General features: G+C 42.8%; 2 protein-coding genes across 2 annotated transcripts in view; both read right to left on the bottom strand.

The window, feature by feature from the left end:
* The window catches only part of LOC308308739 (protein NLRC3-like), a gene marked incomplete at both ends in the record, with an annotated part of 195,327 nt that overhangs the window by 14,690 nt on the left and 166,166 nt on the right, over positions 1 to 14,471 (bottom strand). The window lies entirely within an intron of this gene.
* LOC308308431 (protein NLRC3-like) overlaps positions 13,061 to 14,471 on the bottom strand; it is a gene marked incomplete at both ends in the record, with an annotated part of 40,604 nt that continues 39,193 nt past the window's right edge. Inside the window, one exon of the mRNA XM_080753847.1 lies at positions 13,061 to 13,119. Within this exon, the coding sequence (XP_080609973.1) occupies positions 13,061 to 13,119 (59 nt within the window). The remainder of the gene's footprint in view (positions 13,120 to 14,471) is intronic.

Raw genomic sequence — 14,471 nt, 5'->3', positions numbered from 1 at the left:
TGTGACTCTGGGTGACTGAATTTCCCCCTTGGGATAATAAAGGTATCTATCTAGCTATCTCTATCTATCATAACAACAGCATGCAGTCAACTTCATATTCAACACACCATACCAACAGCATGGTCAGTCAAATTCATGTTCCTCCACTGGCCATTAGGGGGAGCCATGCTACCACTGTAAACTACTAACAACTCTAAAGAAATCCCAGGATTTTATGCCTCATTCACACTACAGATATATATAGTTGAACGTTTTGCTTGGTAATTCAATGTAATCTCAATGGAAACCAGCCTTGGAATCTAGCCTTTAAAGCTGGTTTCCATTGAGATAACATTGAATTACCAAGCAAAACGTTCAACTATATATCTGTAGTGTGAATGAGGCATAAGTGGTTTGTCTAGTGGAGCTTACAGTATGCGTCACAGTGTCATAGGTTGAACTATTATTCATAAACTCCACAAAATAACTTTCAGTCTATAGGTAATGATTGGACAGGGTGGGCACACTATTATAATACTCTGTTTTATGTTAACAATGTGCACACTGTGCAACACATGTGCCATAGTGTTGTGTATAATGTAATGGATTGACATACTGTGTGTGTGGAGGTCCAGGTTCATCACTGAAGTAAAGAGGTTCATCTTTAGACCAGTCACTCTTCATAGACACACAGCTGGCTGTTGGAGACTCTGCTCTGTGGTGAAGACTTCTGGAATCATAATAAATGTTTATACAGTTTTTAATGAATATTTTAAGTTTTTCAGGAATATTTCAGGTCAGGATTAAGACACCGGCTAGAGTAGACGAATATGGACCTTTTTCTAAACTACATTTTTTGTTTGGTGCTTTCAGCCACATGGAAACCGGGATTTGGGCCGCTAAAACAGATCTTTTTGTAAACGGTAAAAGTGAAGATTTACCAAAATATCCGCTTCAGTGGATCTTTGTGGACTGGAAAAACTGAGCTGCTGTGTAAACGATGTTGAGTGCGGGGGCACGGTGGCGCTACCCGGCGAGCGCTCGCCTACCTCGCTTCCTCCTTTACTGGCCAACCGCGGGGCTCCTCGCGTCCAAATAAAAAGAGGCCGAGTTCAATTGTCGCCAATGGAAGCTCTCCCCCTCGGTGGTTTCTTTCCAATCGGAACGCCTCCCGTAGCACGTCCGTCCGTCTGCCAATAAAATCGCCGGACTCCTTTTTCATTTCTCCTCCCCTCCCCTCTCTTCCCCGATCAAAACACAACGTCCCTCGCGGGATTCCAACCAATCACGCGCCGTCTTTTCGGGTCGCTGTTCCGGTCTGGGGCCAGAGCGGATATGGAAACGGTACTTGCTTTAACGTGTGCGTACACATTACCGGATACAGTAGGCGGGCTCTAGACAGCATCTGAGCACAGATCAGCAAATAGAAACCACACGAGATGGCTATGATATGAACAGTGGTAGAGTGAAGTGAGCCACATTCTCTCAATGCAGCGTCCGACGTTAAAAACAAACAATTGTCACTTAGAGACCTTTGGATGAATGGACACTTGGACACTGGCTTTGTTATCCTAACACTCAAGGTAAGTTTCGTGACTTCTACAAATTACTATGGTAATGGTCTGGTCATCTGCATGAAATGCATTACCATACATATACAATAACATTCTTCATGTAGGCAATAGGCATGGTGATGGTGTCTGCTACTGTCTTTCGTTTGATCCATGGCTGGCCAATACTATCTAGTAAATGCTTTATTTGTAAAGACATTTTAATATAGGCCTATCCTATGGATTACATAGCTAAGTTACTGTCCTGCTATTGCAATATTAGGCTATTATTATATGTATATATATTTTTAAGGTATTGTCAGTGTCATTGAAACATTAAGATAAGGAGTCATATAGTATGGTAATGAAAGTGAAAAGGAGAAAACTACATTTGGCTCATCAACAAAGCATAACAAACAAATTAGTGGTTTATAGATCTATGTGTTTCTCTTATACATTTAGTACAAAAGGACCCACATGTAAACAAGCCATTGTGCTTTCTTGGGTTTAAATCCTATTAGTAGACCTTGTATCTGATTCTGAACTGTACTGTGCTTTTCCTTTGTGAACTGCTAACAAAGTAACTATTCAATCAAAACCAATAAGACACTCAGAGTTAAGGGTCTGTGCAAATAAAACATTTGAGAACCAGTATATCAGTGTCATACATATTCTGACGAAAACCTGTATGGAGACTTGACATTCTGTAATTGGATCTTATGATCAAAATAAGAACATTATAATAGTGTGTAAATCTGTGCCACATACAAGTCTGTGTACAGACATAGATGGCCCCTTCATGATGGCTGCTAAAAAAAGATAATGCCATGGTGGGATCTGATGTGTGATGGGCATACTGTATTATCACATAGGCAAACATAAACTGTCACCTGTGTGACACTGAATTTGTATTGATTATACATATTTCTCTCTATTTCTCCTTTGCTGTCTCCCAGACCTCAGCTGTTCTCTCTGCACCTCTTCACCAAAGGCGAAGCGCCTCCACGGCCAGATTCAACAAGCGGACAGTGCAGGCAAATTCATGCAGAAAGTGGCCAGTTCAGAACACAGGAAACTACAAGCCCACAACACATCAAAGTGTTGTCAGCTTGTAGATCGTCTATTTTCACCATGTTAGCAGATCTATAGGCCCACAAGATGCTGACGTGTTGTCAGCTTGTAGATCAGTTATTTTCACTATTTTAGATACTTTTTAAATAGTGATAAGAAATAAGTGATAAGTAACGTTTTGGACATACAGGGTTTCCACCCAAGAGTGATGATGTATTCATATATATTTGTTGTCACCATGTTTATGTTGTATGTGGGATTAATACCCTGTTGTATTTTAATCTTTTAGATTAAAATTATATTTACCTTTCATGCAGTTGCATTTTTTTACTTAATGAAATATGTTATGCTTTTACCTCAATGGTTGACTTTGTTGATCCCCATTGGAAATAAGTCCAGATGTCATAATATTGTTGATGTTTGTTTGTTGTAACTCATACAGAGTAAGATTTTAAAAGAAATGTCAGCATTAGAATGAATGAAATACAAGGTACTTCTAAGTGAATTTGTTCCAAACCAAGATGAAATAAATACTGATCTGCATTTGCAGTGGATCTCTGAATAAGAGAAAATAATTATTATGTTATATAATTATATAAAATAATAATAATTATAAGGGTAACAATACATAAAATGTACAGTGAATAAATAAATGCATGTATACTGTGTACATCTATCACCAGTGAATATAAATAGATGTACAATACATCTATGAATGAAGTACAGTCTCACAAGGGTTATACTTAACAGGCATCTGTCAATATGTGCCAATGTACAGTAGGCCTACATGTTATATTGTAGTAATACAATAGTACAAATAGGTTAGATGATGGTGATAAAATTGATTTTGTGGTCCATTTAGAGATGGTTAAAACAATGAGGACGTTTCTTTCATTCATTGAGTTTTATTTTTGCATGGCGTAGGTGGGAATCGAACACCTGACCCGGCGTAGGTGGGAATCAAACCCACGACCTTCGGATCCTCACCAACCATACCTAAAATCGACAAAAGTCACAATTTTCATGAATCTATCATATATACTCATAAACTACTTGGACAGATCACTGGGGAGATGCACACGAAGACTGGCCTGTTGCATTTTTCATCCCTTCCACGCTCGTTTTCTCTTTCTTTCTCTCTTTCTCCTCTTTTTTCCTTCTTCCCCCTTCTCCCCCTCTCCCCTTCCATTTTTTCCCCCCTTCCCCCCCTAGGTAGGCAATTGTTCCCCAGCCCTGGCGCAGTCAGTAGTGCTGTCGCCTCACAGCTAGAAGGTCCTGGGTTCGATTCCCGCCGGGGGACACTGTGGGTGCTGGGGGCGTGTTCCCTCCTCCGCGTCATCAGTGCCCACACCCTAGGTGGGGTTGGCAAAAGGGCCTTTCTGTGTGGAGTTTGCATGTTCTCCCCATGTCTCCTAGGGTAGATACCCTCACAAAAACATGCAGTAATCCTGGTCTCTATAAAGCCTCCCCCTGGCCAGCCGGGGCGCCTGATGGGGGGGAATGGAACTGGTTGGAATAACGTGTTCCTTCCACGCGCTACGTCCAACCGGGGAAGCTCCCCCTGTCAGGTGATAAGAAGCGGCCTGCACACTCCTCATGCATTGAAGGAAGCATGAGCTCAGTTCGGGGCCCTCCCCAGGTTGGCAGAGGGAGAGTAGAGCCCAGGATCACAGCTTAGGCAATTGGCACCGGGTGAAAAAATGGGTTACAAAAATCGTGGGATAAAAAATAAAAAAAACGATGTTGAGTGCGTGCATGAGTGCATTGCTCCATGCATTGTGGGAGAGAGTGACCACACACACACACACTTGTTCTGCTATGGTATTACATATCGCTTACTGCCACGGCGCCAACTGCTGGCCTGGCATGCTTGTTGGAGCCCAAACTAGATATTGTCGTGAATCGTGTGGACCTGGATATTTTTCTATACGGATATACGATTACGAACATGTGTGTTTAGGAAAAGATCCATACTTGTAGCCAGGGCTTTAGAAGGTGTTTTTAGAATCGGCCTCAGTCCTAAAAGGGTTAATGAAATTAACTCATAAATAGCACAACATAAAAGTATTAATACTTTGCACGCTGTGTAACACGTGTCATGTTATAGTGTTGTGTATAATGTAATGTATTGACATACTGTGTGTGTGGAGGTCCAGGTTCATTACTGAAGTCAATCACTGCTCCTTTAGACCAGTCACTCTTCATGGACAGAAGGCTGGGTGTTGGGGACTCTGCTCTGGGGTGAACACTTCTGGAATGAGAAAAATAATCCTCAATTATCATGTGAATGAAGAAGTCAGTTTATTAAAGCAATGTGAGCTCCACCAACTAGATACACCAACGTTACCGGACCTTACGCTGTAGCATTGTGGGTAGTGAGTTTTTTTTTCTTTTTTTTTTTTTCAGTTAAACATGCTTCTTAAAACTACAGTGAGCGTCTATTGCATACTGTATACTGTAAGAGGTTTGACATACTGTGTGTGTGGAGGTCCAGTTTCATCACTGAAGTTAGGAGGAAGTCCTTTAGACGTGTCACTCTTCATAGACACACAGCTGGGTGTTGGAGACTCTGCTCTGTGGCGAACACTTCTGGAATCATAATAAATAGTAACAATTATAATCATAATGTGAATGAAAACAATCTGTTGGTTTAAACCAGGGGTCAGCAACCTTTTTGAAATCAAGTGCCATGTTTTTAGTTTCTAGATAGTCAGTGTGCCATGTCAACATACATATTTTAATGACACCCCATCAAAATTATGACATATTTTGATTGTCAGGACATCGTTATGGGGCTTTTAAGCCGTGACATCATTTTGTAGTCAGACCTCCAAGCAGATTTATTGTCAATATCTGTCCCTCGCTATTTCAACAGATCCGAGACCAAAATAACGACTAAAGTATAATTCTACCACTTTCCTTTCAACAACAAAGAGAAGAAAAATTTGTAAATAGTAAAAATAGTAAAAAGATTCACTTTTTTGGGGGCCAAAAGTTCTCCTCTGCCTACAGAATGATGTAAGAGTTAACAGCCCCATAACGATCATTACACTTGCAGCAATAACCCACCTATCTCCCCGACTCCCTCCCTCCCGTGTCAAGAAATCTTGTGAAATAAAATGTCGCCAACCAATGTAATTAGTTGACTTAAGTGATTTAATTGACCACGTTTAAAACAATGTTTGGTTTTAAAATATAAATCCTCTTTCTCACACTTCTGCCAGTGTGCCAGTGATCACCCTCCCCTGTGTCAATGTTGGCACCGTGCCTAAGGTTGCCTACCCCTGGTTTAAACAATTCAAATGATATATCTTTGGCCTTCGATGTATCTACAAGCTCACATTCCCCATCACACAAAGAATTGGCGGACCCCTGCCCTGTAGTAACCCTGAGGACCCCTTGTAGACCCCTGCTCTATATACTTCATTGACCAGGATTCCTAGCTATACATGGTCACCTCCATTTCCCCTCTAAAAGGCCAAATACTGTACATATCATTTAGGGGGTCCAAAAGGCCAAATACATATCATTTAAGATTTTAGGGGGTCCAAAAGGCCAAATACATATCGTTTAGGGGGTCCAAAAGGCCAAATACATATCATTTAGGGGGTCCTCGCCAATTAAATTGTATTAAAGTGTCAAATCACAACAAGTTGTCTCTAGACACTGTTGTGGCAGAAATGTATACATTAACACATTTGTGCATTGAGTTCTTGTTGGCCTCCCATTCAGACTGATAGCTTTCACAGTGCTAATTCAACTCAACTACAGCTGTCAATCTAAAAGCTGAGCCATCTCCCCCATGCATACTTCATCTCTGTCAGCAAATCTGTATTTCTGTAACTGTTTGTATGGTGTCCTTATCTTTAGTACATGTCCTTAAAGGACCATGTTTAGCTGACAGCTCCTTCATGATCTGTAATGCTGTTACTCTGCTCAACTTTCTGACTTTTAAATAAAACTTTGTCAATCCTCCTTCATCCCACAACATTTCCATGTAGAACAGAGAGCCCATCTTGTCCCATCCTGACCAAGCAGTGTCAAAGCTCTTATAAGAGAGAGATGCTGTTCATTGACATACTGTGTGTGTGGAGGTCCAGGTTCATTACTGAAGTCAATCAGTGCTCCTTTAGACCAGTCACTCTTCATGGACAGAAGGCTGGGTGTTGGAGACTCTGCTCTGGGGTGAACACTTCTGGAATCATAATACATGTTTGTATAGTTATAATGTGAATGAAAATAATCTGTTTTAACCACAAAGAATTGGCGGATCCCTGTAGTAACTCTGAGGACCCCCATTGTAGACACACACACACACACACACACACACACACACACACACACACACACACACACACACACACACACACACACACACACACACACACACACACACACACACACACACACACACACACACACACACACACACACACACACACACACACACACAGTCACCTATATACTGTATCATCTGTCTTCAGTGTATTTAGTCAAGGATCCATTAGTTGAGAGAGAGTTGAAGGAGGGACCCCTTAGCTGAGAGAGAGAGATGTAGCAGGGACCCCTGAGCTGAGAGAGAGAGAGAGAGAGAGAGAGAGAGAGAGAGAGATGTAGCAGGGGCCCCTTAGCTGAGAGAGAGAGAGAGAGAGAGAGAGAGAGAGAGAGAGAGAGAGAGAGAGAGAGAGAGAGAGAGAGAGAGAGAGAGAGAGAGAGAGATGTAGCAGAGACCCCTTAGCTGAGAGAGAGAGATGTAGCAGGGACCCTGTGACCTTAGCTGACCTTAGCTGAGAGAGAGATGAAACAGGGACCCCTTCAGGAAGTAACCAAAAACAGAAAAAGCACAGACTGTTATTGGCTCCACTCTTTTTCCACCTACTCTCAGAAAATAGCAGATCTACAAGCTAATGTTCCCATAGCGCAAATGTTTTTTATGTAAACAGTGGTGGTTACAGCCTGGCAACGGATATGTCTATTTCAATGGATTTTTGTTTTATTCGAAAGCTGTCACCCAGTCTACACGTCTACATCGCGCACAGATCGTGCACGATGCGTGCCCACGTTAAAAGGTAAGGACAATTTGGCAGCTGCTTAGTTCAGCAACTTCAGCTATGTTTAAAATGGCAGCAAAAAAACTAATTGGTCAGACTGCGTAAGACCATGTAAAGTCGTAAACAAACACACAGTGTCATTTACAACTAAACATTGCTCTCAAGAATGTTTTTGAAAATATTTGAAGGAAGAAATAGCCGATGCAATAATATAAAAATCTTGTAAGGCCGCCACCTCCGCTTCGCATTGGTGGCATCAATCGGGATTTTATCTCTCGATAACGACCGCTGAGCCAGAGATTATCCCTTACATGTTAGACTGTATATTGTATAGGAGGAATCACATACTTTGTGTCAGCAGGTTGATCTTTAGAACGGTCACTGTTCACTGATAGAGACTCTGGTCTGTCTCTTCTCTTCTCCTCTGTGTCCATGACACTCTTTATTCAACCTGTCAAATAAATAGATCACAATCATTATGTTGGATGACATAATCACACACACACACACACACACACACACACACACACACACACACACACACACACACACACACACACACACACACACACACACACACACACACACACACACACACACACACACACACACACACACACACACACACACACACACACACACACACACACACACACACACACACACACACACACATAGAGAGACAGAGAAAGTAATGCAGAGACATGTGATGCAGATGTTTAACAAAATAGCACCAAATTGACGGGTCCATTTAGTTTCATTTTACGCTCTCAAGAGTTAAAGATCCATAAGGGTCCATTTGGCTACCAACCCCTTCAAGGACCACCGATGGTCCCCGGACCACTGGTTGAAAACCACTGTTATATAACTATATCACCCTGCATTTATCACATCAGTCTGTAGAACATAATATACATATAGAAGGATGTTTCCATCGTCTCACTCCTCTGCTGTTGGTTAAGATGGAGTCTCCGTCATTAACTTCTCAAAATGGAGGCTGTAGAGTTTCAGCGCAGAGAGAGAGACAGAAATAAAGTGTGTGAGGGGGGGGGGGGGGGGGGGGGGGGGGAATAACCACAAAGCACACATCATCACTATATGTCAGGAGGAAACCGTTGTGTGTGTGTGTGTGTGTGTGTGTGTGTGCGTGCGTGCGATTCAAGGCTTCTCTCTATTTTACAAGTAATAATCAACAGTGACAAACGTAAAAGCAGTAAACAATAAAACACACCATAAAGAAAACTTCACAATACAACAAGAATCACATGACCTCATTACCCTCAGGTCACATGACTTATTTTCACCTGTCACTCTGCCGGAGTGACAGAGTGACACTTGTAACCAGGCCTGGAATTTCATCATTTTAGGAGCAAGGCCACTTGACCTTTAGGGTACAATGCCAGGGCAGGGAGGCCATCAAATAAAACAAGATTTTAGTCCATTGAAATCATTAATTGAATTTAATATATAAAAATACTGGATTGGTTTGGGGACTAAACAAGACACTGGTGTCTACATGACAAGAAAGACACTTGTGTCTACATGCAGAGACAGAGGAGAAAGTAGCACAGTCAGCTGGGGCATTAAGGCCACTGTGGCCTCAGGTCATGCCATTGGTCTGAGGGGCACAAGGCCAAACTGAGGGGCAACGGCGGCCATGGCCTTCATGGCCTCCCTGAAATTCCTATATGTATGTACAAGTAAGACGCCCTAAGGGCGAGAAGACATGGGCGTTCGCACATGGGTGCATCTGCCTGGACAGACTGCTGGGCGAGCACTGGCGCTTTGTCATTGGATCAACTTTGACCCAAAAAATGCACAGACCTGCTTGGTTGTTTAAGTTGGCCAAAATGTGTCGGTGATGGTATTGGTTGCCCTAACAGGGCATCATCTGGGAATGCCCATGCATATTATGGACTTAATATTGACGTTTTCAGGGTAGGGCGTAAAATGTATGCTAATTACATTTCGGGCCCTTTGAGAACGCTGAGTTGGTTGAGTCATCATTGTGATGTCAGAACAGGTCAGTGCAAAGTGAAGTGTAAAGGGACATTCATATACGTAATCACTTTTGATACACTGTCTATTTCGCATGGACATATGTCACATATCGGAACGGCTAGCACCGCTCCAAAATTTATCTTCAGACCTCCCAAAACAAACTGGTACGACTAAACCTCTCCTTTAAGACCATGACCCACCTAATTCCAACACACTTTGCTAGTTTAGGATGACTTAGGGTAGGCGCACACTACCTGTCCTGACAATCGGGGAATTTAATTTAATTGCCTTGCTTCTGAATCGGGCCCGACTATCGGGCATACATTTCATCTAGTGTGAGGGCTCACAGATCCAATCTGAGCCCTGCAGAGTGGCTCGGAGGACGATCAGGGCCAGCCCGACTCTTTTCAAAAATGTTTGATATTTTTCTGGTTCACTACTGGTCTTGAACAGCAGCGGCGGACGCAAGACACAGGGACTGTTGCTGGCGAGAGCCGCTGATCCGAGTCTGAGCATAGTATCTGAGGGACAGATCTCTCTCTCTTTTTCTCTCCATATCTCCCTCCCTCTCTCTCTCTCTCTCTCTCTCTCTCTCACACACACACACACACACACACACACACACACACACGCGCACACACACACACACACAGACACACTTTTCATACCGTCTGTCCGTCCAGAATTAAAACTCAATGGGAGCAGGTTTGTTTTGCGACTTATCACGGGCATCATGAGAAGCAAGACGCAGCAGCAGAGCAGCGTTGACTACTACTAGTTTAGCAGTGTAGAGACGGTAATTCCATATTAAAGAGTTTTTTTTTCTCCATTGCGCGAGTGCCGAGGCGAGATGTGTTTGTGTGTTAGGATGGCTCAGGGTAGAAGACAGGGTTACGTTATATGGAATCTCCTCACATCATCATTATTATATTTAGAACAAAATATAACATTCTCATTCACCTACTCTGACACCAATCACACCATCATATGGAATGTCCTCACATCATCCATTAAAGGATGTGAAACATTGGTTTAGGTTTCTTTCCAAATCTGTCCTGAAAAACATCTGTCAGAAAACCACACAGGGAGGTTGATTTTATATAGGTGAATCAATCAATCCAACGCACTGGTTCTCAATGAGGGGTCCAGGGATCCCCATGGGTCCTTGAGGGGGATCCAGGGGGTCCCCAGCAAAATGAGGACCAGTGTAAACATGTAAGCCTTATATATATTTGTGTTGTTGTTGTTGTTGTTGTTGTTGTTCAAATATAGCAGATCTACATGCTCCCAATTTGTTGCATTGCAACAAGTTCTATGCTTGTAGATATGCTATTTTCAAAATAAATGTGGAAAGATCTTGAGACATCTAAAGTGATGGGGGTCCCTATTACAACACCTTTTCATATGGGGGGTCCCTGGTACAACATCTTTTCATATGGGGGGTCCCTGGTACAACCCTTTTCATATGGGGGTCCCTGGTACAACATCTTTTCATATGGGGGTCCCTGGTACAACATCTTTTGGTTACAGGTTTCTTTGTCCAGATCAATATGAGACAAAGTGTCACTTTTTTATACATACATTGTTGGGGTGGTTTTACTGTCTGACGATCATTAATTCACTGACTTGTTATTGAATGAGTTATTGTTAAACATATTACTGTAGTTAAGCCCTTAACCTCACTCAGTGACATCACACACACACACACAAAGTGTCATGAGACACACATCACACTGAGATTCATTAAAAGGAAGTCTTTACTTTAGTTGTGTTGAAACTTTAAGAAGAGGAAATGATACTGACACACACACACACACACACACACACACACACACACACACACACACACACACACACACACACACACACACACACACACACACACACACACACACACACACACACACACACACACACACACACACACACACACACACACACACACACACACACACACACACACACACACACACACACACACACACACACACACACACACACACACACACACACACACACACACAAAAGAGTTCTCAACAGGCCCGATCCTACTGCAGAAAAGCACAGGGACTATGTGATAATCTAGCTGACATTAAGGTCACTTAAGGTTATGGTGTTTTCACTCTCACAGTAAGGACGATGGAGAAACCAGCTGAACCCCAGAGTTCATTTATGTGACAATCAATGGTATATTGTTTATTTTAGGTGTGTTTAAACCATGCATGTGATGTGGCCACTGTCAGCTGATCTGTTCACTCTGTATCTGGTCCTGGCAGCTGCATATAGCTTCTCATGTAACTAGACAGAGACATGGTCCTGTCAGCTACATATAGCTTCTCATGTAACTAACAGTAGACAGAGACATGGTACTATCAGCTACATATAGCTTCTCATGTAACTAACAGTAGACAGAGACATGGTCCTGTCAGCTACATATAGCTTCTCATGCAACTAACAGTAGACAGAGACATGGTCCTGTCAGCTACATATAGCTTCTCATGTAACTAACAGTAGACAGCATGGTCCTGTCAGCTACATATAGCTTCTCATGCAACTAACAGTAGACAGCATGGTCCTGTCAGCTACATATAGCTTCTCATGTAACTAACAGTAGACAGAGACATGGTACTGTCAGCTACATATAGCTTCTCATGTAACTAACAGTAGACAGCATGGTCCTGTCAGCTACATATAGCTTCTCATGTAACTAACAGTAGACAGAGACATGGTCTTGTCAGCTACATATAGCTTCTCATGTAACTAACAGTAGACAGCATGGTCCTGTCAGCTACATATAGCAGAGATGTGAGAGAGAAAGTGTTCAGTATAACTCACAGTGGTATTTGGCCGTGGACCCCCACCTAAAGTGTGTTGTGCCAGGAAGACCCCCAGAAGAGAAGATCTGTGTAAAAAAAATCTGAATTACTCAAAGTGTTTCAAACATTTTCAAGATTTTCCCCAGACTAGCCGATGTAAAAGCTTGGACTTATATTATAGAAGTTGTGTGACTGTGAACTTAGTAGCTATAATACTAAGCCTGCTGCGGAGGTAATCAGCCCATGTTCTCTGAGCGAGGCTCCATGTTTATTTCGTCCTTAATTTGGATGGTCAGCCCTATTTGCTACACACTGTTTCTTTAAATACAGAGTTGTAAAAGGGTAGAATGGCTGTTCTTAACAAATTGCCAATATTGAAAAAGAGGCTGCAGTGCATGCAGCGATTAAGTTTGTTTAGAAAAATGTCGGACTGTAGGCTGGGTTGGGCTCCAATTGTCAATAATATGTATGGGGCTTTGGGTCGGTCTCGGGCTGACGTTCTGTCAGGCTGGGTTGGGCTCGGGCTCAGATATTTAGGCCCGATTAAAGCTCTGGTGTCTTGGGTTCTGCACAGAGGTTCTGACCTATAGTCCTAGTGAGAGTCTGTGCCAGCAGGAAGGCAGGACAGCACCTGAACCACCTTAGACTGACCTGAAACATTCAGGGTGTCACAGAGAATCCTGTATGGTGTGGGAACAGATGAGGTGGTGAATGTACCAGAACAGCCAGAGCATGCTGATCACTATATGGTGTGGGAACAGCCACTCCCAGATGAGGTGGTGCGTTTGACTGAATGTACTACAGGGAAGCCCCTTACACCCGTGACCATGTGGACTGACAAGCCTTACATTAAGCTGTCAGCTGTTAGAGCCATAAACAAGGACATGGACAAAACGGAAAAGAAGAGAGGAAATAAAATAGGAAAAACGGAAATGAATTATGCTGGCACGGAAACGACAATCTTTCATGTGTCGGTGTGCAGCGACTGCCAACTAATAGAGACTCTGAGGCAGCCACTGATACTTCAGTCTATCAAGCTACCAGAGCTATTTTTGATAGACAATTTGTTTGTGATGAGGCCAACATGACCAGAAAATACAAACTGTTGATTTTGATATTTACTTTTCATTGCAGAAGACATGCTGTATACAGCTTGCCTAAAATGCACAATCCATTTTATATTCAAATGGTCCATGTGTCTATCTCCACTGCAAGTCAGTGACACTTTGTATCTGTCAGAGCATTATTAAAATAGCAGGTAAAGAGAGCAGAATGCAAACGGCAGACAGGCGTCTGACACTGCAATAATGATTACACAACTCAGAGCAGCGCTCTGTGGATTCCTCTATAGCGGGGAAACAACCTTAGGCACGGGTGCCAACATTGGCACAGGGGAGGGTGGTGTTGAAACTTTAAGAAGAGGAAATGATACTGATACACGTCCGTGCGCGCCGCTCATTGCTAAATAAAAGTAAGTATCCTGTTCTGTCGGGGAAAAAAAAGGTTTGTAAATCTGTACTGTGCGCCACTAGTATGAGTCACTCCCACATTCTGAACATTCCTCCATTCTTGCTTCTAGTTGCTGACATGAAACTCAAGCCACACACACACACACACACACACACACACACACACACACACACACACACACACACACACACACACACACACACACACACACACACACACACACACACACACACACACACACACACACACACACACACACACACACACACACACACACACACACACACACACACACACACACACACACACACACACACACACACACACACACACACACACACACACACACACACACACACACACACACACACACACACACACACACACACACACACACACACACACTTCTCAACAGGCCTGAAAATGAAGGCCCGGTCCTACTGCAGAAGAAGCACACAGACTATGTGTCCGGTCAGCAGCAGAGATAATCTAGCTGACATTAAGGTCTCTTAAGGTTATGATGTTTCACTCTC

This window comes from Nannobrachium achirus (assembly GCF_963921795.1).
Source record: "Nannobrachium achirus genome assembly, chromosome: 23".
Lineage (NCBI taxonomy): Eukaryota > Metazoa > Chordata > Actinopteri > Myctophiformes > Myctophidae > Nannobrachium > Nannobrachium achirus.
The sequence above is the reverse complement of the archived record's forward strand: the minus strand, read 5'-3'. Positions and strand labels throughout refer to the sequence as shown.